We start from the raw sequence: 22827 nt of genomic DNA on the forward strand, positions 1-22827 counted from the left end.
CCCGCTTCCTGGCAAGACGCAGGCCTCAAGAGACGCCCTTCCAGCCTACTGTGCAGGATGGAACCTGTCCTGTCCCTGAGCAAGCCTTGCTCCCTTCTTTTCTCCTGTCCTCTCACAATAGGCTGTAAGCTACTTGAGCCAGGGACTTGTCAGCCTGCTTCTGAGTGTCGCATACCCCCCCCAGGGCCCCCCCCATGGCACCCAGCATGATGCCTTGCACAACAGTAGGTGCTCAGTACACACTTGTTGATTGACTAAAGATGTGCCCTTGCAGAAGCCAGTCACCTGATGCTGACAGTCCAGTGAGGCTTACCACCAGGAAGTCATGGGATGAAATCCAGGGAGGGGAGAGGTCACAGCTCGGTGGATTTCAAATTGCTCTCAAAGAAAGGGGGAAGGCAAGGGGCTTCTGAGAAAAGAAGCAATGGGTTTGGAGAAGCAAGAGAGGGGATTTCAGAACAGATTATAGATGGTGTTGCCCAAAGATAAAACAGGAAGCAAAACCTAGCCTGGATTTCCCTGTGGCCGCCCTTCTGGGAAATGCCCTCCTCCAGTGGAGCCCATAGGCCTCCGAGGTCTTCTGAGTGGGCAGCTCCAGAACATCCCTTGTCAACACACATGCAATGCTTTTATTTTAAAATGACTCTGGGTGAGCCAAGCTTGACGGCAGGGGGGTGGAGGGGAGACCAGCCATCCTAGGGAGAGCCTGGGACCCAGGAGATGGGGGCTGCAGCTCCGACCCAGGCACCCACTTCTTCATGGCCTTGGATGAGTCCTTTAACTGCCTTGAGCACCCCCCTCCTCATCAGTGAAATGGGAACAAGCAGTGTTCATCCTGAAGCTCATCACGGGAAGGGCCAAACATTTCTTGGGCCCCTGCCATCAGCCTGCACACCTGCGGGCGTCCAACTGCCGGTGTCCCTTCCCCATACGGGGAAAGAAGGGAGGACAGAAGGAGGAAATCCACCACTCAGACAACAGGGGCTAAGCTCCTTCCCTTTGCCCAGCCAGTCACTGTCCCTTCCATGTGAACCTGGGAATGAGGACGGGTCTCCTGCCCTGAGGGCCTCAGAATGGCTGTGCCAGGCTGTGGTGATAAGGAGCCAGGGGCCCCTGGCACATGGGGAGGGTCTCCTTCCCACCACACCTCTGCTCTCGCCCTCCCACTGGACTGTGAGCCTCCTGAGGGCAAGCCAGTGTTCTGTCCCCTCTGGTCCCCAGCACCCGGCACGGGCCTGCCGTGGGGTGAGCACATAGCAAACGTTTGCCCAAGCAATGAAAGTGAGTGCAGGGGGCTTGGTGGGCCAGTTCCTCTTCTCCCGGACAGTGTGGGTGGAAGGAAGTGGGCGGCTCTGCTCAGCTGGGCCTGGCCCTTTGGCTTCTGGGAACTGGCTGCCTTCTACCTAGGGATCCCCCTGCTGCCCAGAGCCCCGTCTGAGAAAATGCAGAGCCCTGAGGCTGGGTTTGTGGCCCAGAGCCCAGAGCGAGCCTCCCGCTGAGCCTCCAGCCCCAGCGCAGACAGACAGAACACAGATCCCCGTCAGTGGCGCTTTTGATCATAAATATCAGGTACAATAGTACAGAAGGGCCAATGTGCTCTAGTCCCTCTTCAGGCCGGCTTCTGTGAATGTCTTAGGAAGAAAGAAGAGGAGCCATGAATGGACCTGGCTGGCCTGGCTGGACCCCTCAGGCCACCACTCATGGACCAACCGCTAACGGCTCACGTTCACCTCCCCTAGGCAGGACGCGGTCACAGCGCAGGCTCCATGAGGGCACAGTGTCTGTCTTTCTCGCCTCTGAATGTGTTCCATGCCTAGCACAGCACCTGGCTCATAGTAGTTGCTCAATAAATAAAGAACTGGAGGATGCAAATAGGCCCAATAAGAAGCCATAACAGATGCTATTTACAAGAAAGAAAGCCAGGCTGGGTGAGGTGAAGTAATTTGCCCAAGGCCACAAAGCTAGTAAGCCCGTAATTCCAAGCAGCGGTTCCTCCTCGCCAGTCTGCTCTGCTGTCTTCCGTGTACTCAACATCAACAGAAACTGCAAACACAGACTCCCTTAAACTCCACGCACACAGAAATGAAATGCCAGTTTATATACATCTCACATACACACACATGAATACATGTCTAGCCAACTCATTTTTCCCGGCCAGTGCCAGAACAGAGAGGGGCTCAGCCTGGGGGAAGGGGGGTCTTAGTGGCTCAAACTAGACAGGTCACATATGCTACCCCTACCCGCTGCCTCCCCTTACCCAGCCCCTAGGCCCTCTCCTTCCAGGAATCCAAGTCCAAGGCGGGCAGAGTACTGCAGTTGACAAAGTCCCGGGGGAACGTGTTGGACATAAAGATGTTGTTCCTGGACACGGTCCTGATGCCCGTGTTGTCGCAGATAATGCGGGGCAAGGAGATCTTGGCCAGGGCCTGCCGCTGCTGTGTGCTGAACATGCCGTTGTTCTCCCACCAAAACCTGCACGGGGGACACACGCAGGCATCACATCGCACCTGATGCTCTATCCTGGGCTGGGGACTGGAGGGTCATCAATTGGCACAAGCAGCTCCCTGGATGCAAAAGGGCCACAGCCAGACAAGCACCCATCCTGCAGCCTGAGAGCGTGCCAGGGCCCTCTGGCAGCTCAAACAGAGCCCGCTTGCAGCACAGAGGAAAGCACAGCCATCCAGGTGCCTCCCGCAACCCCACCCCAAGGCCTCAGAGCACCACTGAGACAGAGGAGGGGCAGGGCCCACACTCGCCACCAAGCCTGTGCCCTGGGCTGGGGCTGCATGGTGGGATCTGGGGGTGAATCTCCGGGGTGTTTATCATTTGTCTACCCAGAGGGAGACACCGTTCCCCCAAAGGCACAGCACAGGCTAGGCGAGAACTCGGCATGACAGGTGTCAAGACCGTGATGAAATGACACTGGGGAAGGCTGTTCAATAGCAATTGACAGATCCATAGCTGTACTGTGAAACCTAGAGGAAAAGGTAGTTAAGGGAGGAGGCGTCTTCTCTGTCCTCTTGTTTTCCAACCATTGTCTAGGTTGCTGCAGCCCCGGCAGGTTCAGGGCACATAAGGGAGACTTGGAACACACTGGAAAATGGCCGATTCCTTGCAGCTCTGCCATTTACAGGAAGAAACTGGGCCCCCCCCACGAGGACCAGGGCCACACCCACAAGCCGCACAGCCTGAGCCCCTCGGCCCCCCGCCTCACCGGTCACCATCCCGGAGCTTCCTGAACTGGGTCCCGATGAGGCAGGCCAGGAGCGGGCCCACGCGGCCGCTGGGCTCCAGAGGCTCGGCCACGCCGCCCATCCAGATGTCGATGTTGTTAGGGGTCCTGTACTGCTCCATCAGCTTCTGCGCCAGGGCGAGATTCTTCAGCACTGTGGCCAGCTCGCCCACCGAGCTGGGCTGCGGGAGCCCACAGAAGCGCCGCCAGGCATTGTACCCTGCGGGAGGAGAGGCAGAGGGAGGGCTGCCAAGAGGGGAGGCCACTGGGGACGCAGGATGGGATTGACAGATACGCCATCGTCCCTGAAAGCCCACCTTCCCCACGCACCACCGCTGGGTACAGAGGTCCACGGGGGCTGTGGGACACAGAGGGGTTCATTCAGGCTACAGACGCTTAGGGAACCCTGGGCAGTGGCTGGGGCCAAGGCTGGGGGGCAGGTGGGCCTCTCCAAGACCCTCTCTGTCTTTCCCTTTCCCTCCTACCCTAAAACAAACCCTTTCCTCCCCGCCTCTGGAATACACTAAGTGTCCGTCTGTCTCAGATCTGGGAGCGTGAAGTGTGTCTATAATCTCAGCCACAGAGGCCATCCCGTAAAGTGACCACAGGCTTCAGCTTGAGTTCCAACCTCAGCTCTGCCACTGACTTCGCTGGGAGAACCTGGGCAGTTTCTGAATCTCTCCAAGCCTCAGCAGTAAAATGGAGGTGATAATAATATCTTCCCTTCAGAATTCAGGTAAAATGAAGCAAAATGAAACAACGGTAGAGAGAGGTTTTCAGATTGGGGAAAGGGACACTTGTTATTCTGACGTTGCTGCTCCAAGTTTGATGGCTATCATGACGCAAGAGAGCTTGGGAGCAGCTGAAACTGACAGAGCTGACCTGGGGCCCAGACTGACCACTTCCTGAGAGCAAGGTGCCAGGGTTGGGGAAAGCTAGGGCAGCCAGGGGCACAGAGTGCAGGGGTGGGCAGGGATCCCAGGGTGGGAAGGTGGGCTGTGCACGGCCTGGGAGGCAGGGGGCGGGGCGGGGGGACTCCTGTAGCCCCCACCTGGGAGGCCATGGTCCCGGCTGCGCTGCATGTTCAGAGCAGGCAGATCCAGCCCGATCCTCATGACCTGCTCAAACAACCGCTCCCGGATCTCGTCCACCACTATTTGGTTCTGGCGATTCAGCTTGGCAGGAGTAGCCATGAGGCCCCGGAGGATGGGGTCAATGCCACCTGGGGGCAAGAGGAGCAAGGTTGAGGGAAGGATCTAGGTTCACTGTTGGAGCTGAGGGTGGATTCAGGGACAAGTCCAGGGTGGGGCCAGGAGCCTTGGTGAAGAGGGCTGGACTTATGCAACACCTGGGTTCAAGGAGGCCCCAGGGGACAGGTCCTCAGCAGGCCCCCCACTACCATGGTACATGGAGGTCTCAGGTGATTAAACATTTAGACTTGAAAGGTTAGGATCGCCCAGCCCCTCTCAGGTCTCCAGGGTCCCCGAAAATCACAACACACAGGAAGAAGCTGGCCCCCCAAGACAGCCATCTCCATTCCTGCCCTCATATTGGGTGAGAAATCAAAGTCTGGTGAACGAAGACTGGAAAGTCAGATCAGATACCTGAAGATGGAAGGAAAGAAGATTTCTCCCCCACCTCAGCTCCCTGTGGCCAAGCCTACCCCGCCCCACCCTCAGCTACGAGCTCACCCTCTCCTGGCCCAGGTCTGACTCACCTTCCAGTACGACCCTCCAGGAGGCAAAAAAGACCCTGCTGAGCGGGACTCTGGGGTTGGGCGCCATGGGCTGGTATCGACTGTCCAGGCGGAACATGAACGGTTGGATGAGGGTGTGGCCGTAGCGGAAGGCATTGGTGAAGACGTTGGAGATGCGCGGGTCCACCGAGTCATTGTAGCCGCGGTACGTGGGCAGGTACTTCCTCAGGGCCGCGGGCCCCAGCACCAGCGGCAGGTAGTCCCGGTAAGTGATGATCTAAAGAAAAGCCCCTCAGAGTGGCCTCTCCACTCGTCCCTCTCTGTAGAGGGTCCGCCTGCTCCTGGCTTGGCCATCTGTCTATGGCCGGGGGATTGCCTCCCACAGCACGGAAGCTGGGCCTCACAGCGGCAGCGTGTGGCGTAAACGGAGCTCCGCTGCTTGCTGGCTGTGCGAACTTGGGTCTGTAATTCACCTCTCTGAGTCCCAGTTCCTCAAGTGCAAATGAAGGATAAGTACAGTGCCCTCTGCCTTAGAGGGTTAAGTAACAAAGTGCTTTGTTAGTCATTGCAAGAGCACCTTTGCCCTTGAGTTATTAATGTCTCATTTCTCCTAACTTACAAGATGCTTAAGGGCCAGGGTTGTACCTGATTTATTTTGAAATTACTGAGTCCCCAGAAAGTGCCTGGCTCACGGTAGGGCTCAATGCGTTCGAGGGGGGAGGAGAGGCAGGAAGGAGCAAGGGGCCCCCGTGGAATGACTTTCCTCTGCGGGACCTGACGTTCTTAGTGCAAATAAAAAATTCACCCTCAGCACCTGCAACTCTCCGCAGTCTAGGAGTGTGTGGTGGTGCATGCTTGTGTTTGTGTCTTGGAGAGGGGGTGCAGAGAGACTGAACCAGGAAAACTGCCCCAGGGACGAATGAGGCTAAGGTTAGGTGGGCCATGGCAGAGCCCAAAGGAAGAGCTGAGTGGTTAAAGGAGTCAAATGCGACTCTGAGATTGAGAAAGGGCTAAGCATTAACTGAGCAGCTACTATGCATAACTCTCCAGCACTACTCTCAACCCACAGGAAAGAAGGGGAGCAAGCCTAGGAAGAAGGGGTAGGAAGGGAAGCAGCTTTTGTTAGGCACTTACATGTCCTTTAATCCTTACAGCATCATGGAGAAAAAAAATAAGCTCAAGAGGGTTAAAGTAACTTGCCCAAGGGCATGCAGCTAGGATGCTAGAGAAGGAGATTTGGCTCCCAAATCGGTGCAACCCCTGGCAGCACTACCGTTCAGGACCTCCTACCTGGACCATGGCTCCCACGATCTTCCGGGCTTCCTGGTATAGCTTCTCTCCATCCCAGCGGGGGTTCAGGCGCTTGAGCTGTGTGGCCAGCCGGTTGTGCTCCCGCACAAAGAGGGTGTGCATGGAGGTGAGCTCGGGCATCTCACTTGCACGATTGTCCCCTTGGAGATGCAAAAGCCACCATCTTTCCTAAGACTTCTATCCAGGAAAGGACTTGCTCCATCGAAACTGCCTCCACTGCCAGCACCCTACACACCCCTCCTCTCCATCCATTTTTCCATGCCATGACAAGTTTACACCTCCTCTAGGAGGCCTCCTCGGATAACCCAGCCTGCCAACACAGCTTCCTCCTCTGCTTAGCTGCTGGTTGGAAATGCTCATTCAACGGGCATGAGGTCTGACACATGACTTGCCATCTTCTCAAGTTGCTTCAGGACACTGGTAAGGAAGTTCGTTAGGACAAGGATCCAGGCTGTACCTTTATGTATCTGACCTTCCCTTCCAGCACACACATAGCAGACACACAAGGTTTAACACAGCGCCTGAAGCCAAGTAAGAGCTCCCTGAATACTGCCTGGTTGACTGATTCTCTTGCTTTGGGGAAGGCCAAAAAGTAGCATGCTGCCATGCCTATGTCAGACACAGCGATAACTCTCATCCTCTCCTGCTAATATTGAATACAATCTCAGTATCCTTCTCAACACAGGGATCCAGAAAATCACAACCGTCTATCAGATTGTCATCCCTACCCTTACTATATACTGAATGTGCAGGCTGTTCTCGGGAAGGGGGCGAGGGCACAGAAATTTCAGAGTCTATATCTGAGGTTCTGTTCATAAAAACTGAGTGAGACCCTCCTTTTCCCTTCCTTAGAGGGGTCGGAGGGCTAGGGCCAGACCCATCTCAGCCAGATGCCAGGTTCAGTCAACAGCTCTAGAGACTGGTGGGAAGGAATCCTCCAAAAGCAGTTTTTCTACCGCATGAGCAGCAAGAGATTCAACCCAGGCCTGAGACATGTCCACACAAGGCTAGAGGCTGCTGTGCTGGCAGAGGGGAGATGCTCTCTCCTCTCTAGCCCAGAGGAGGTCAGGACACTTTCCCAGGAAGTCCAAACAGGCACTCACTTCAATTCTCCTCCCTGGGGCCCAGCTGGGGAAGAGGGCAGGGTGGCCAGAGGGAAGGCCTCAGGCCCATTATTGGTTTTACACTTAAAACACTGAAAAATCTCTGAGCACAGCCAACATCACCACCCTAGCCAAATGCTAAGTGTGAAGTCCCGCCCTTTCTTATTACAATACATTGTTCTTTGTCCCTTTGGTTCCCTGTTCCTGACGGGCTCCACTCTCCTTTCTTTCAGAGTCCAGAAAGGAAGAGAAAGTCAGACAAGGGATGGACAGATGGACAGAGGCTCAGCAGCCATCCCTATGTCTCCATCTTGGGTTTTAGCTTCTGGGGGGTTTATTTTGGTCTTGTTTTTTTTTTTTCCTTTCTGGCTCCAAGCATCAGTCACCAAGGCAACTGGGTTAGTATTATGAAGTTGGGGAGGCCAGAGTCTCTCTAAAATGCAAGCCCACAGGTCTCTCCCAACCAGACCTGCTGTGGCTCCAACAAGGTGAACCCCATGTGCCACCCCAGTTCCCCCTGTCCCGGGGGCTGACCTGCCAGGAAGCAGCGGATGTGCACGGAGCGGTTGGTGAGGAGGCAGGGGTCCTCAGGCAGGTTGTCGAAGGGCAGCAGGGCCCGGCCGTTGTCGCGGAATTCCATGTTGACGGCCAGCAGCCCCAGCTGGTTGGTGCGGTTGCGCAGCCGCAGGGCCAGCTGGTCCTCGCTGCCGTACACCATGCTGGCGTCCACGAAGGACGTGAGCGCGTTGATCTGGTTGCGGATGGTGATGTTGCTCTCCGTGCAGGCGGGGCAAGAGCGGAAGAAGGGGATGCAGTCCCGTTGGTTCTTGATGCGGGGGTCGTTGGGCGGGATCTGCAGCACAGAGAAAGGCTCGGTGGCTCGCCAAGGGCCGGGACAGTGGGCGCGGCAGGTGGGGGCGGGGGGCGGGAGGAGTGTGCTCAGGAGCATCTTCCTGCAGGCTTTGATCCCACCGGGGAAGCAGCCCTCGAGATCAGAACCAGAGGAGACCCAGACCCCAAAATGGGGACCCCTCAGGACCTCTGGCCCCACATTATCACTGCCTGGGATTTCAGCCGCAGGGCACCTCCGAGTTTTGGGGGTGACGATGGGAACAATGAACTGGGGAGTGTGGGGAGCCCCGTGCCCCAACCAGGCCTCTGACCCCTCCCCACTAAACCTCTCCCTTCTCTCTCTCCTTCCCTCCTTCGTGACAGCTCCTCCCTGCCCCTCTTCTTTTGGGTTTGATCTCTTTACATTCTCACTCTGCCTCCTCTTCCCCCTGTCCTTTTCCTCCTGTCCCTCTTCTCTGTCCTGTCCGTCTCCCCCTTCTCCGGCTCACCCCTGTCTTTCTCCTCTTTGTCTCCTCCCGGCCAGCCCCTCTCCTCCTTGCCTTCCTTCCCTTCTGAGCATATGCATCAGACCAACCCGTCCACTCTCAGTCCTGCTCCAGCCCCACAACCCAGACACCCGGGCTCTGTGTGATGTGGGGTAGGGGAGACACTCCCCAGAGGGGAGGGGGCAGGAAGAGCCCAGGGGCACCTACACCCAGGGATCTGAGGGGCTCTGGGAAGATTCCCCCATCAGGGAGCGCTCCCTGCCACCTGACAAAGAACCTGCAATTCCACCAGTAGGAACTCATGTCTTTGGGGTAACCATTACTCTCCCCCTTGGCCTGAGCCTGGGGGAGTCAGTAAACAAATGGGCTCCCCCGGCTGACAGCTGGCTGAAAGGCTGGCTTTGAGAAGGGAGACAGGCAGAGCCCAGGACAGCCCATGGCCAGAACTGGACATGAAGGAGTGGGTGGGAAGGACCAGCCTTACCCAGAGGCCTGGGAAAAGAAACTTGGGCACAGAGGGAGGGGGCCACCTCCGGGAACCATCAGCCTTGCCCCACTCCGGCAGGCAGCGGGCGGGAAGGACGCGCGCACCTTGAGCGGGAAGCAGGGCGGCTGCTGCAGGCAGCTGGTCTCGCAGTTGAGGCCAGTGAGGAAGGAGACCCGGGCGGCTGGCTCGGGGGTGAAGTCGAGGTCGTGGTCGAGCAGCTGGCCCCACTGCATAAACATGAGCGAGCGATCGCGGTCCGGAGTGAGCTGCTCAGTGAAGCGCACGATCTCGTTGGAGACGCTGCGAGCCTGCGGGGAGTCTGGGCATCAGGCGGCGATCTGCGACCCGCGCGTGGCGTCGGGACCGGCCTCGTCCCCTCTGCCCGTCAGTGCTCACCAGAGGCACCGGGGAGCCGCTGCGCCTGACCCCGGGCGTCCAGCCGTAGGGCAGCGAGAAGCCGTCCTCGTACTCAGCGGGCAGCCAGCGTACAAAAGCGCGGTTGGATGCGCCCAGCGTGGGGCTGCGTCTGCGGCGGGAGGACGGGGCTCTGAGCACTAGGCAGCGCCGCGGCTCGGACCCGGAGACCCGCGAGGCCTCCCCGAGCCGCCGCACGGGGGCGGCACCCAGCCGGCCCGCACCTGTTGTTGCACATGCCGGTGATGGTGCGGTACTTGTCCTGCTCCGGGCACGAAATTCCCACGTCCATGTAGGCGCAGCCGCTCGCCTTGGACAGCAGATTCAGCTGGGCGGGCGTCAGTACGTCTGCGGGGTCGGGTGGGGTAGGTAGGGCGCGGTAGGATGGGACAAGGATTTGTGTGGGAACAGAACCCCACCTCACCCCCACTCTGTATCCTTGGCAGCTGGAGGCTGGGGAGCCCTGGAGACCCTGGCTGGGGGCCCAGTCTGAGGACTTGGAGGAGATGCTGTGGAGCCCAGGAAAAGAGGAATGGGGGGGGGGTCACTGGGAGGTGGCCCGGGTCACTAGGAAGGGTTAATAGAAAAGCAGCGCTGGGGTGGGAGGCAACAAGAGTACCAGTGACATTGAAGGGTCCGGGCCACAGGGGTCTCAGTTTCCCCTCCAGCAGGCCGAGGGCCACGTGCAGATAGTCGGCGGCCCTCACAGCTGTCCTGGTGGCCGCCACTGGCTGCTTGAAATAGGACAGGAGTTCCATGGGGCTGGCAGAGCCACTGTGAAGCCGCTGCTTGATGCTGCTTGGAGAAGGGAGGGGTGAGGGCTGGAGAAGGGATGCAGACACGCTCAGCTGAGCCCCTGCCCAGGGATGGACATGCAACAGAGTGTAGAAGACCCACAGACAGGAAGAGGGCATGGACCTGGATGTCCAGACAAGGCAAGGCCATGGGAGGGATGGCTTTGTAGATGTTCTCACACCCAGAGACACAAGGACTGACAGAGGGTCTCCTGACCCAGCTCTGGCCCAGCTTCCCTTCATACACCCCCACTTCCACCCCCACCCCACCCCCCTGCCTGCCGCTGCTCTGAAAGACCAGAGCTGGGCAGTGCCTGGTGCCTCCACCTTTCCCGCCGCTCCTTGTAGGCCTTGTCCACTAGCTGCTTGGCCTTCTCCATGCAGGTCAGCACCACCGAAGTCTCCACCTCCCTCAGAACGGCTGCCCAGAGCAGGGGGCATGAGATCAGGCAGGAGCCCAAAGCCCCCCATCCAGACCCCAGAGCCAGAGAGGCCTGCATCGAGGAAATGAGCCCCGGTGACTCAGAACTCCCCTGCATGACACCCCCTTCCCTTCCATCTGAGCCGGTACCTGGAACGGTGCCTTCTGAGGGCTGGGACATGGCCAGAATGGCCAGGAGCCCTGCTAGGGCCAGGAACACCTTCATTTCTGCAATGAGACCCCCAGCCCAGTAAGTGCCCCAAGTCCAGGGTGCATTTGGGAGAAGAGAGCCCCACCATCCCTCTCCTCCTGGACCACTTACTCCCTGCTTCACCCCCAGTCCCCCCTCAAAGGACCCTGTCTATGGATGTGTATCCAGGCCTCCTAAAGGGAGGGTCCACACCAACTGCAGCCACCCAGCTCCCAACCCATCCTCGCAGCTCACCTAACATTGCTAACACCTCTCAGCTGAGTCCGGGCTTTTATGTTCTCCAAGTCTGGGAGTGGGGAGAGGGCAGAGGGAGGCCAGCCCCAGGAGACTGAACTCTGTCTCCTCCCCTCCTAGGGTTGGTGATCACAGACAGGGGCCCCTGATGGGGGAGGCAGGGTAGGAAAGGAGGGGCCAGAGTTGTCCCTCGCCTTTTAATTTAGCTCCCCCACCCCAGAGTTTCTCAACAACTCCCCATTGTGTTTCTAAATCAGTGCCGTCCCCAGGGGGCACAGACAACTAACGTCTCCTCCCCAAATTCTGATTGATCCCTTCAAATTCTGATTTTCTAGGGTCCCTTTGTAGTAGATTGTTTTTCTTTTGCCGTTTTCAGGATTTTCTATTTCTCTTCAGCATTTAACAGGCTGATTAGTATGTGCCTTGGGGAAGGCCTATTTGGGTTTATTCTATTTGGAGTTCGTGGAGCTTCTTTGACTTGTATATTTATGTCCTTTTTACGGGTTGGAAAGTTTTCCCCCATTATATCCTCAACTACTCTTCCTAGCCCTTTACTCTTTTCTTGTCCTTTGGGACACTGCTGATTCTTATATTTGTGCACTTTGTTTTATCCATCATTTCCCTGAAATCCAATTTAAAATTTTCCATCTTTTTCGCCATTTGCTGTGTCGAGTGTTTGAAATCAGATGTCCTGTCCTCTAGTTTGCTTATTCTTTCTTCTGCCTCTTCAAATCTGCTGTTGTGTATCTCTAGTATGTTTTTATTTGGTCTACAGCATCTTTAATCTCTGCGATATCTGCTATTTTTCTATTTATTCTTTCAAATTCCTCTTTACACTCTTCTGGTGTTTTCTTGATCTCCTTTATGTCATTAGCCATCCCATTTATTTTATTCAGTAGAGTTATATGAACATCTTTGATTAGTTGTTCCAATGTCTGTCTCCTCTGGTGTTTTAATTTGGTCTTTCGGCAGGGCTATATCTGTCTGCCTCATGATCTGTCTAGTGATCTGCTGTCTTCGCGGCATGTGAATATCTTGATTGGTTTACCTTGGACGTTGATTTCCTTCAGTAGTCTAAAGCCTTGACTTTGCAGGATGGATGTGGAGCAGGATGCAGGCGCGGGGCGGGGCACAAAGTGCAGTGATGCTGCAGCGCAGGTAAAGGCACAGGTTGGGGATGCTATGCTGGTGCCTGTGAGCGTGGGCGCCCAGCTGCAGAGAGGATGTAACTGCACAGGTGTATGGGTCAGGGGGCGGGGCCCTGGTGTGTGCTGATCTAGGGCACGTGACCCTTTCCATGCATGCGCAGAGCTCAGGGCCGAGGGTTAGCATGGTGCCTGCGTGGGCTGGGGGCAGATGTGGCCTGGCTGCGCAGGTCAGGGCTTGCCCAGAGCTGGGTGGGAGGCGTGGGGGGAGGGTATCCCGGGTTCTTTTGAAAAGACAAAAATCAGAAATTTATAGCCTAAGGAATTAAGGAGAACAGAGTGGCCTTAGGAGAGAAGGGAAGGTAAAGAGAGATCTGGAGCCATGATGTGCTGATGAAGCCAAGGAACTATCCACTGTCCCCAACAGTAACGTGATCCCTTTGGCCACCAGGCAGGCAGCCTCTGTACTTGGCAAGGGCTAAGGAGGCAGGAAATCTGGCTGGAGACCGTTGGGCTTCACAGGAAGGAGGACCCCAGGGCCTGAGAGCTCAGGACCAAGGTTACTTCCTCTATCCCTCCCCACCCTCCCCTGTCTTCTTGGCTCTGGTAAGGGCTGTCCCTGTCACCCCCTGCCATCTGCTCCTGGATTTCAGGAAGCAGAAGAGAACAGAGCTGGTCATGGTTACTGGTCAGTTGGGTGACACAGCCCAGGGCCTCCTGGGACAAGATCAGTGCAGTTGGGAGGGTTTGGGTTAAACTTTAGGATCATTCTGAAATAGAAGAGGGGAGAGTTTCTCTCTTGAGAAAGGCTGGCAAAGGGATTGCCATGCTCACAGGAAAAGTACCATATGACTTCTGACTGCACCAGTCCACCTCCCTGGGCCCTTGACAGGCTGGGTGCATGCCAGCTGTGCTCCCATGTCCTACCTTGGTCTAGCCACACCTCCTAACTCCAGCCACACTCCTGCCACACCCCCTTGCTTCTATACCCAGACCATACTTTGGCCAAAGAACGTGGGAGAGCAACGCACCTAGAACATCGTCCCAGTGTGACCAGAGAGCGTGTCAGATGCTGCGGAGCGTTGCCCAGGAGCCCAGGAGAGAAGAAGTAGTACTTCCAGCCTTGCTCTGCCAGTGTCGTGCAGTGTGTGCCCTTGGCCAAGGGGCCGTTTGTAAGTTAGGTTCTACAATTTCATAGACCTTTGAAATACTTTTTAAATCCTACAAGAAATATACATTTGTTGATGGAAAGTTAGAAAACACAAAGAAACAAAACTAAAAATAAGTGAGAGTGTGGACAATTTTTTTTCTTTGAAGGTTCATCATTGTGGTTTTTCACATAATCAATAAGCAGTAAGGAAAATAATTTCCCATAACCCTGCCACTTGCCAAAAACCCCATTTAATAATTTTGTTGTTCTATATGTAGATATAATGTATATTTTTAAATAGTAATAAGGACATACTTTAGATATTGTTTTATAATCTACTTTTAGTACCTGACAATTTATTCTGAACACCTTTCTATGACAATAAATATAGATTTACTCCACTTTAATATCTGCATAATCTTTTGTATGAAGTACAATGATTTATTAATTAGTCCTCTCTTGTTAGACACTTGTGCTGTTTCCTATTTTCAGTATTATAAACAATACTAGGATGAGCATTCATGTAGTTAAATCTGCAATCACACCTTCAGTTATTTCCTTAGGTAGGAAGTCTGAGAAGTAATATTTGCTGCATGTTTGGGTATGCACATTTTTAAGCCCTCTTTATATTTATTGTACCTCACCTTCCCATTAGCCACATATGAAAGCCCCTGTTCCCCCTTACCCTTTCAACCTTAACTATTAGTGTCTTTTACTCTTTAAAGGAAGTTTTTAAGACTCAAGAGGGAAGAGACATTTAATATGAGCTTTTCATAATATAGATGAAAAAGAGGGAACCCAGGGAAGGGAATGACTTTGCTGAGAGCAAACAGTGTGGCAGTCCAGAATAGTTTCAAAAAGTCAGGTATCTTGACTTCCAAACAAGTGCTCTTTACCCAATGGCCTCTGCACGCTTATTCCTGACCTTTCATGCAATTGTTTATTTAACAGATATTTATTGAGCCCTTGCCTGTGCCGGGTACTCTGCAGGGCACTGGGCATTCTTGACAGAGCACAGGCCTGTCCTCAAGGAGCTCGCGGGGGAAGAAGAAAGACAACCCAACGGCCCACCCGAGCCTTAGGGTCTTAGGAAGCATCAAAAAGCAGCACTTGGGTCCATGGGAACCAAGGAAGGGTTTCTGGAGGGACTGTTTCTTCAGTCTGTCTTGAAGGATGTCTAGAAGTTGGCCAAGGAGACTGGGGAGGGAAGAGTACTCTGGGCCCAGAGAATGACACATACGAAGGCCTTGACAAAAGTGGGCTGCATTTAATAAGTTACCAGGACATAGAATGAGGCGAACCAAAATGCTTGGAAATGGCCAAACGTGACGGCAGCAGCACGTTATTGTGAGGATAAGCCACGGTGCTGAGTGGTGTGTGGCTGTGGTGGAAGGGGGAAGTTCAGAATGAAGAATGTCTCCAAAAGGAAAGGTGGAGGTTAGAACATGGGAATGTATAACACAATGAATCTTGTGGTGGACAATGTCCGGGAATAACTGTAAAAATATAAACAAATTCTTTCATGAACTAGGGCAGCTGTACGACACTATAATAATTAATAATAGAGGGGCGTATGGGAACAACCTACCTATCATGAACTCTGGACAGTAGTTAACAGTAATATTCTAATACTTTTTCATCAGCAGTAACAAATGTACCACACCAACACTGTGGGTCAATAATACAAGGGGATAACCAGTACGGGAGGGTCAGGGTTTTCTTTTTTCTTTGTATTTCTTTACTGAAGTCATGAAAATGTTCTGAATTTGATCATGGGGCTGTATGCATGTGCTGATACTGTGACCCAGTGATTGTATATGTCGGATGGTTTCTATGCTGTGTGACTATACCTCAATAAAATTGCGTAAAAGAAAAAGCGGGCTGCATTCAGAGTTCCAAAAGGAGGTGTGGAGGTAAGGGCGCAGGGAAGGTGCGACGTGAGGCCGGTGAGGCAGGAGGAGGCCCAGGAGCACACCTTCTCGTTGACCCTACTGAGAAGTCTTTATCCTGAAGAGTGCCCTAAGTTCCCTACCCTTGAGGAGGTAGGAGGGTCCTCAAGGTGTGTCGTGCCCTTGAGGCTCAGGGCTAGGGCTGAGATGCTCTGTGGCTTGGCAATGATTCCAGCCAATTAATGATGACCCATCTGGGATAACCTCAAGGCTGTCAGCCTCCCCTTTCTGTACTTCTGCTGATCTCTAGGCCCAAGTTGTCTGGTCCAGGGGTACTCGGCGTGCAGAGTTACCAGAAGGAGACTATGGCTCCCTGAGGTGATGTCTCCAACAAGACGTGTCCTACAGGACACCCTCCAGCTCCCCATCCTGGGGGAGGCCTCTGGGGGGTCCTGCTAGAACTGCTGCATCTTAAGGACTGTAGTCAGCTCAGAGATACCCCTTCCCCCAACACACACACCACACACACACACACACACACACACACACACACACACACACACACACACACACACACTGCCTTCCTTGTCCCCTCACGTACCTTTCCCGAATATCTCCAACCCGGGTTGAAGCCCAACTGCCTGTGGGATAACGGGCCCTCTCTGCTACCGATTGCAAAACAGCTTGTTCTTTCTTAATGCTGTTTAGGAAACAATTCAGTTGGATTACAGACAGATTTCCTGTGTGTGTGGTTGGAGAGGAGGCACCCCTGCAGGGTATGGAAGCTGGGGCGGGGAGAAGGGTAGTGGCTCCTCAGACATGCCAACTACACCCAGGCCACAAACCTTGTTTTCTCTCTCTTTAAGTTTGAATCATGCAGGTACAACCTGAATATATTCTGAATAAAATTAAAATACGATAGATTAGGTCAAAGCTCCCTTCAAATTAGGTTATAGCACCAACCCCAATTCTACCTCCCTTCCTCCACTCCTTTGACGTAAGCACTAGTATAATTTTTTGCTTGTCCATCCACACCTTTTACTTTACATTCATTCATATATGTGGATCTGTAGGAAATATGTAGCTTCCTTTTTCTTTTTTCTCTTTCTACAAATAGTACACTCTACATCTTCATGATGTGCTTTTTTCGACAACTTGTCTTGCCAATGTACTCATGTCCTACATAGAGGATTAGCTCACTCTTTTTAACTGATATATGGCATTCCTTGGTTGAGTTATATGTTGATCACATGACCATTTCCCTTATTGACTGGAGATTGACATTATTTCCAAACTTTAATTTATAAAAACAACGCAGCAAGATGCCTCCTTGTGCATACACATGAGGTGTTTATTTTGGTTTGCTAAGGCTGACAAAATGCAATATACCAGAAAAGGATTGGCTTTCATAATGGGGATTTATTAACTTACAAGCTTACTGGTCTTAGGCCATGAAAACGTCCACGTCAAGGCATCCACAGGCCGTGCTTTCTCTTGGAAGATCAAGCACCAGAGATCCTCGGCTCCTCTGTCACATGACCAGACACATGGCGATGAACGCTAGTCTCGCCCTCTCTTCCAGGTTTCATTGCTTTTAGCTTCTCGCTTCAATGGCTTCCTCTTTCAGCTTCTCTGGGGCTTTTTTATGTACCTTCTCTCTGACTTTTATCCTCTTAGAAAAGGCTCCAGTAAAAGGATTAAGACCCACCTGGGGCACATCTCAATTGAAATAACCTAATTGGAAGGTCCCATCCACAACACCTCTACAACACAGGAATGGGTTAAAAGAACAGGCTCTTTTGTGGGGTACATACAGCGTCAAACCATCACACGGGTATTCTCCAGGGTAAAGATTGAGAACAGGTGGGTCACAGGTTTTGTGCATTTTAAAACCTTAATGCATAGGTATTGCCAGCTTGTCCTCCAAATTTTATAAAGGTTTCATAGACAAAGAATGGAAGCATATTATTTAATTTTTATTTCTCTGATTAATAGTGAGGTTGAACATCTTTTTAGTTGTATTATCTCTTCCTTAAATTTCCTTGTTTTAATTTTTTTCTCTTTTTGGCATGGACGGGCACTGAGAATCAAACCTGAGTCTTTGGAATGGCAGCATGAACTCTGCCTGCTAAGCCACCATGGCCTGCCCCCTTGTTTTATTTTTGAGGTGCTCAAATATATCAATCTTTCCCTTCTTATCTTTACGTTTTGGACTTGTTTAAAAGGACCTTCCCTTCTTCAAGATATTGAATCATGTTCTCCTAAAAAATTTTCCAAGACGTTAATACTATGCTTTTTTACATTTAGGTCTCTAATCCATCTGAAATTTATTTTTGTGAATAGCGTGAGATAGATTTTTAAAAACTTTATTTTTCCAAATGTATAACTAATTGTCCCAATGTCTTTAATTAAATAATCTGCCATTCCTCTACTGTACTGAGATATTACTTTTATAATTTACGAGAAATGTGCATTTCTAGATTACCTCTCCTGCTGTTCTGTTACTCTATTTATCAATTCTTTTGTCAGTACCTCACAATTGCAATTACCAGAGCTTTTTTTTCCATGTTTTTTTTTTAACTAAAGAAGTTGTAGGTTTATAGAAAAATCTTACTTAAAATACTGAGTTCCCATATACTACACTATTATTAATGCCTTACATTAGTATGGTGCATTTGTTACAATTCATGAAAGAACAATTTTGTGATTATACTATTAACTATAGTCCATCATTTACAATGGGGTTCACTGTGTTGTACCGTCTTACTTTTTTTTTTTTCACATGGGCAGGCACCAGGAATCAAACCCGGGTCCTCTGGCATGACAGGCAAGCATGGCCTGCTGAGCCACCATGGCCTGCCCTATTTTAAAATTTTTATTCTAGTAACATACATACAACCTAAAATTTCCCTTTTTAACCACATTCAAATATATAACTCAGAGCTGTTATTTACACTCACAATGTTGTGCTACCGTTGCCACCATCCATTGCCAAAACATTGTGATCAACCCAAATAGAAACTCTGTACCATTTAAGCATTAACTTTCCATTCCCTACCCGGACCCCAACTGCTTATAACTTATCTTCTAGCTTCTGACTCCATGAATTTTCTGATTCTAATTATTTTGTAGCAGTGAAATCATACAATATTTGGCCTTATGTGTCTGGCTTATGTCACTCAGCATGCTGTCTTCAAGCTTCATCCATGTTGCTGCGTGTATCAGAACTTCATTCCTTTTTATGGCTGAATAATATCCCATCACCATAGCTTTTTATTTTCTTTCTAGTAAGATAAATTCTCCTTCTTCGCTCTTTTTCTTTTTTAAAGAATCTTCCACATTCTAACATATTTTTCTTATGAATTTTAGATTTTCTGTCTAGGTCTAGGAAAAATACCGTTGAGGTTTTTATTGATATTGCAACAAATGTATACACACACTTGGTAGCGGTAGGCATATTTATGATAGTAAGTCTTTGCATTCATGTACATTCATTTATTCAACATACATTTACTGAGAACCCACTATGGCCCGGCACTGTTCTGGGTGTGGGGATACGAAATTAACAAAACAGTTGCTCTCATGGTATTTACATTCTTGAGTAAGAAGATTTATCATTCCATTATTTTAGTCTTCTTTTATAGCCTTCATTGTGATGTTATTGCTTTATCTATAAGGGGTTTGCACATTTCTTATTAGGTTTGTCCATAAGTACTCTCTTTTTGAAATAGGTATGTATATACATAGATTTATATATATATAATATATTTGTTCAACAAGTTTCTCCACAGAACTTGTAAAAATCTCATCAGAATTTACTTTTCCTTAAAAGCATTCAAGGATACAAAAAAAGCATTTAAAGTAAGTATTTTTAAAGATAAATATTTTTAATATGCCTCTTTTCTAATAGTTCTCTTTAGAAGGTAGATTCGAAAAACAACGGACATTTTTAGCCTACCATTCTGGAAAGGTTCTCTCTTTTTTTAAAAGACTAAATATTTTTTTTAAAGACTGAATATTTAAGTTTTTGTTCATTTCAAATAATGGTTCCCAAATTGGTTTGGGGTAGTATTGTAGAAGTTGAATAAGTTAAATTCCATGATTATTCAAATGCTGAATGGTTATCCAGTTAAATGCTTTTATACTTGTGGTTATTGGAGTGGAAATGGTAGACTTCCATGGACTAGAATTCTACAGAAGACACTAAAAATAAGAAGCATTAAACTAAAATTAAAAGAATTTAACAGTGGTGCTGCAATAACGAGATACATGGAAAAAGAATGAAAAGTGACCCTCACTGCACAGCATACAAAAAAAAAAAAAAAAGAATTTAACAGGTTGCAGCACGGATGAAACTTGAAGGCGTGTTGTGTGCAATAAGCCGTACACAAAAAGACAAATATTGTATGATCTCACTTATATGAAATGCATAGATGAACCAAACTTCATAGAGACAGATGGCGGTTTATAGGTTACCAGGGGCAGCAGGAGAGGGATGGAAGAGGGAGTTATAGCTAATGACTGAGTACTTAATGTTTGAGGTGATGAAAAAAGAGGGGTAGGTGATGGGGATGATAGCAAAATATTGTCAGTAGAATTCATACAACTGAATTACACTCATGAGTGTGGTTAAAATGGAAATTTTGTGCTTTATGTCAGATACTGCAATAAAACATTTTTTAAATACCTAAATCAAGGCCACAAAGAAAGGTCAAATGTAGAATCTTTTTTTTTTTAGATGTAATATTCCTTGCCCTTTTAGTTTAGCAACAAAATGTCCATTGTGCTTAACAGAATTCCCACGAGCAGTTCAAGATACTCCAGGAATAATATTTTTAAAATAATTCAATAGCATTTTTTACCAATTGAATTAGTTAAAATTTTAAAAAGACTGATAAAACTTAGGATGTGGGGAAAATGAGTGTAAATTGGCCCCACACCATTGGCAATTTGGCAATGTCAGTCAAAATCTGAAAGGTACATTCTGTCCAACTCAGCAGTTCTTCTACCAGTTAGGAATTTATCCTTTAGATGCATTCTTAGGAAAACTCAAAATACGTGCACTGGAGTGTTCATTGCATCCTCATTTGCAATTACCAAAAAAGCTGGAAATAAACCAAATATCCATCAAAAAAAGTCTTTTGCCACATTGTGGTAGATTCACATAATGGCATTTTATGCAACTTTTTAAACTAATGAGGTAGATCTATATGTAGCAATATGGAAAGAAATGCTGCCAAAAGAATAAAGCTAGATTCAATTTATGCAAAACGCACAGGCAACACATTTTATATGCATAGAAAATGCTGGAACAGACACAAAAGCTTATTAACAGTGGTTATCTCTGGGGAATGGGAAGGGCTAAGGAGGACAGGATTTTACTTTATACCCAATGCCCCCACTTTGAAAGTTTTTACAATAAGAATATAATAATTCTATCATGAAAGAACTGATAATTTCTTCCTTCACCCCAACTCCTTAAAGGAGCAAAATTTGATCCATTTTACTTACTCTGTGGATTTGGATTACATTTACATTGGTTTCCTAATATGAAGCCAAACACTAGCAAAGATTGAAATGATAGAATCGACATATGTGGCATTTTGGAGTGTTTTGCCTGCAGGATGGTTGGGTGCTGTGACTGATAATTTGGCTAAGTATAGAATGCAAGTTTCAAATTACTTTTCTTGCAGCACTTAAAAGCTATCGCCCCACTATCTTCATGCACCTAATATAGTATTAAGTTATCTGTTACAAGGAGACTTCCAGTTCCTAAAATACAGATCTTCATCTCTATTTCAGGCAAACCAGACTTAACACGGGCGGCAGGATTCATTTGTCAAACCTCACCCAGAGAGAGCACAAAATTATTAGGTCATTAATTTTATGGCCCAAAATAGCTTTATTTTGATAAGTGTTCCATGCGCAGTTGAAGATAATGTTTATTCTGCTATTATTAGGTAGAGTGTTTTTAATATAAATTTAATATAAATAACAATTATATATTTATAAATATAAATAACAATTACATATTTATATATAATATAAATAAAATTAGAAATAATTTTAAACCGATGGATGGATGTTTCAACTTATCAAAAGCTTTTTCAGCATCTTTGGAAGTTCACATATGCGTTTTTCTACATGTAGATTTTTTCTACATGGGACGCTTTTGTTTTATTGGGATTATACACTAGCGATCAAGATATATATTTAATTTGTTAATGTTATATTTAGGATATTTACTTCTGTGTTCATAAATGAGGTTAGTCTTATTATTTTCTTGCCCTGTCCACATCCAATTTTGATGACAGGGTTATATTAGTGTGCTGGTTTGAAATGAGGTATTTACCCTAGAAAACCCATGTTTTAATCCTAATCCCATTTTGTAAAGGCAGTCATTTCTTCTAAGCCCTATTCAGTATTGTATGTTTGAAACTGTAATTAGATAATCTCCCTGGAGATGTGATTTAATCAAGAGTGGTTGTTAAACTGGATTAGGTGGAGGCATGTCTCCACCCATTTTGGTGGTCTTGATTAGTTTACTGGAATCGTATAAAAGAGGAAATATTTTGGAGAAAGAGAGATTCAGAGAGAGCAGAGCAAAATGACATAGCCATGAGAAGCAGAGCCCACCAGCCAGCAATCTTTGGAAATGAAGAAGGAAAATGCCTCCTGGGGAGCTTCATGAACAGGAAGCCAGAAGAAGAAGCTAGCAGATGATGCCTTGTTCACCATGTGCCCTTCCAGATGAAAGAGAAAATGACTATGTTCGCCATGTGCCTTCTCACTTGAGAGAGAAACCTTGAACTTCATTAGCCTTCTTGAACCAAGGTATCTTTCCCTGGATACCTTAGATTGGACATATCTATAGACTTGTTTTAATTGGGACATTTCTCAGCCTTAGAACTATAAACTAGCAACTTATTAAATTCCCCTTTTTAAAAGCCACTCTATTTTTGGTACATTGCATTCCATCAGCTAGCAAACTAGAACAATTAGCATCATAAAATGAACTGGGTTGCTTCTAATATTTTCCACTTTTAAAATTTTATTTATCCAGTTTAACACTTTCCAATCTAAAAATATGTGTCTTTCTTCAATTCTAGAAAGTTTGCAGCCATTACTTCTTCATATATTGCCTACCACTTAAACCCCATTGGATATTCTTTTAGACAGAAGTTTATGAATTGGTCCCTCATGTGTAACTGTTGCTCTTCAGCTATGAAATGTATGCTTTTCAGTCCTTGTATCGACCCCTAGGGCAAAGGCAGAGGAATCTTAAAGGTGTTACCCTTCCTCAAAACTATTGCAAACAGTTGAAGAACTGCATTAACTTGAGCAAGTACTGAATCAAGAAAATGCAGCTTCAAATGTCATAGAAAAAGCTCCTGGTACTCTTG

The 22827-nt window shown here is 48.9% G+C and overlaps 1 protein-coding gene across 1 annotated transcript; it reads right to left on the bottom strand.

The window, feature by feature from the left end:
* Window positions 1-2079: 2079 nt before the first annotated feature.
* On the bottom strand, window positions 2080-11036 carry MPO (myeloperoxidase). The gene is made up of 12 exons (XM_077164910.1): window positions 10946-11036; window positions 10702-10795; window positions 10200-10375; window positions 9805-9928; window positions 9563-9692; window positions 9271-9474; window positions 7877-8195; window positions 6219-6379; window positions 4950-5205; window positions 4284-4454; window positions 3215-3452; window positions 2080-2472 (listed from the first exon to the last, which is right to left on the bottom strand). Exons 1-12 carry the CDS (start codon window positions 11019-11021, stop codon window positions 2265-2267), a joined length of 2157 nt encoding a protein of 718 aa, XP_077021025.1. The 5' UTR covers window positions 11022-11036; the 3' UTR covers window positions 2080-2264.
* Window positions 11037-22827: the final 11791 nt, after the last annotated feature.

Source organism: Tamandua tetradactyla, chromosome 6 (assembly GCF_023851605.1).
Source record: "Tamandua tetradactyla isolate mTamTet1 chromosome 6, mTamTet1.pri, whole genome shotgun sequence".
NCBI classification, from domain to species: Eukaryota; Metazoa; Chordata; class Mammalia; order Pilosa; family Myrmecophagidae; genus Tamandua; species Tamandua tetradactyla.

What these genes read in the sequence shown, in the direction of transcription:
- MPO (XM_077164910.1), bottom strand. Translation starts at nt 11,021, where the DNA reads ATGAAGGTGTTCCTGGCCCTAGCAGGGCTCCTGGCCATTCTGGCCATG. An exon ending in CTCAGAAGGCACCGTTCCAG is followed by an intron (nt 10,796 to 10,945) that starts GTACCGGCTCAG and finishes TGCTCTGGGCAG; the next exon opens with CCGTTCTGAGGGAGGTGGAG. An exon ending in TACAAGGAGCGGCGGGAAAG is followed by an intron (nt 10,376 to 10,701) that starts GTGGAGGCACCA and finishes TTCTCCAAGCAG; the next exon opens with CATCAAGCAGCGGCTTCACA.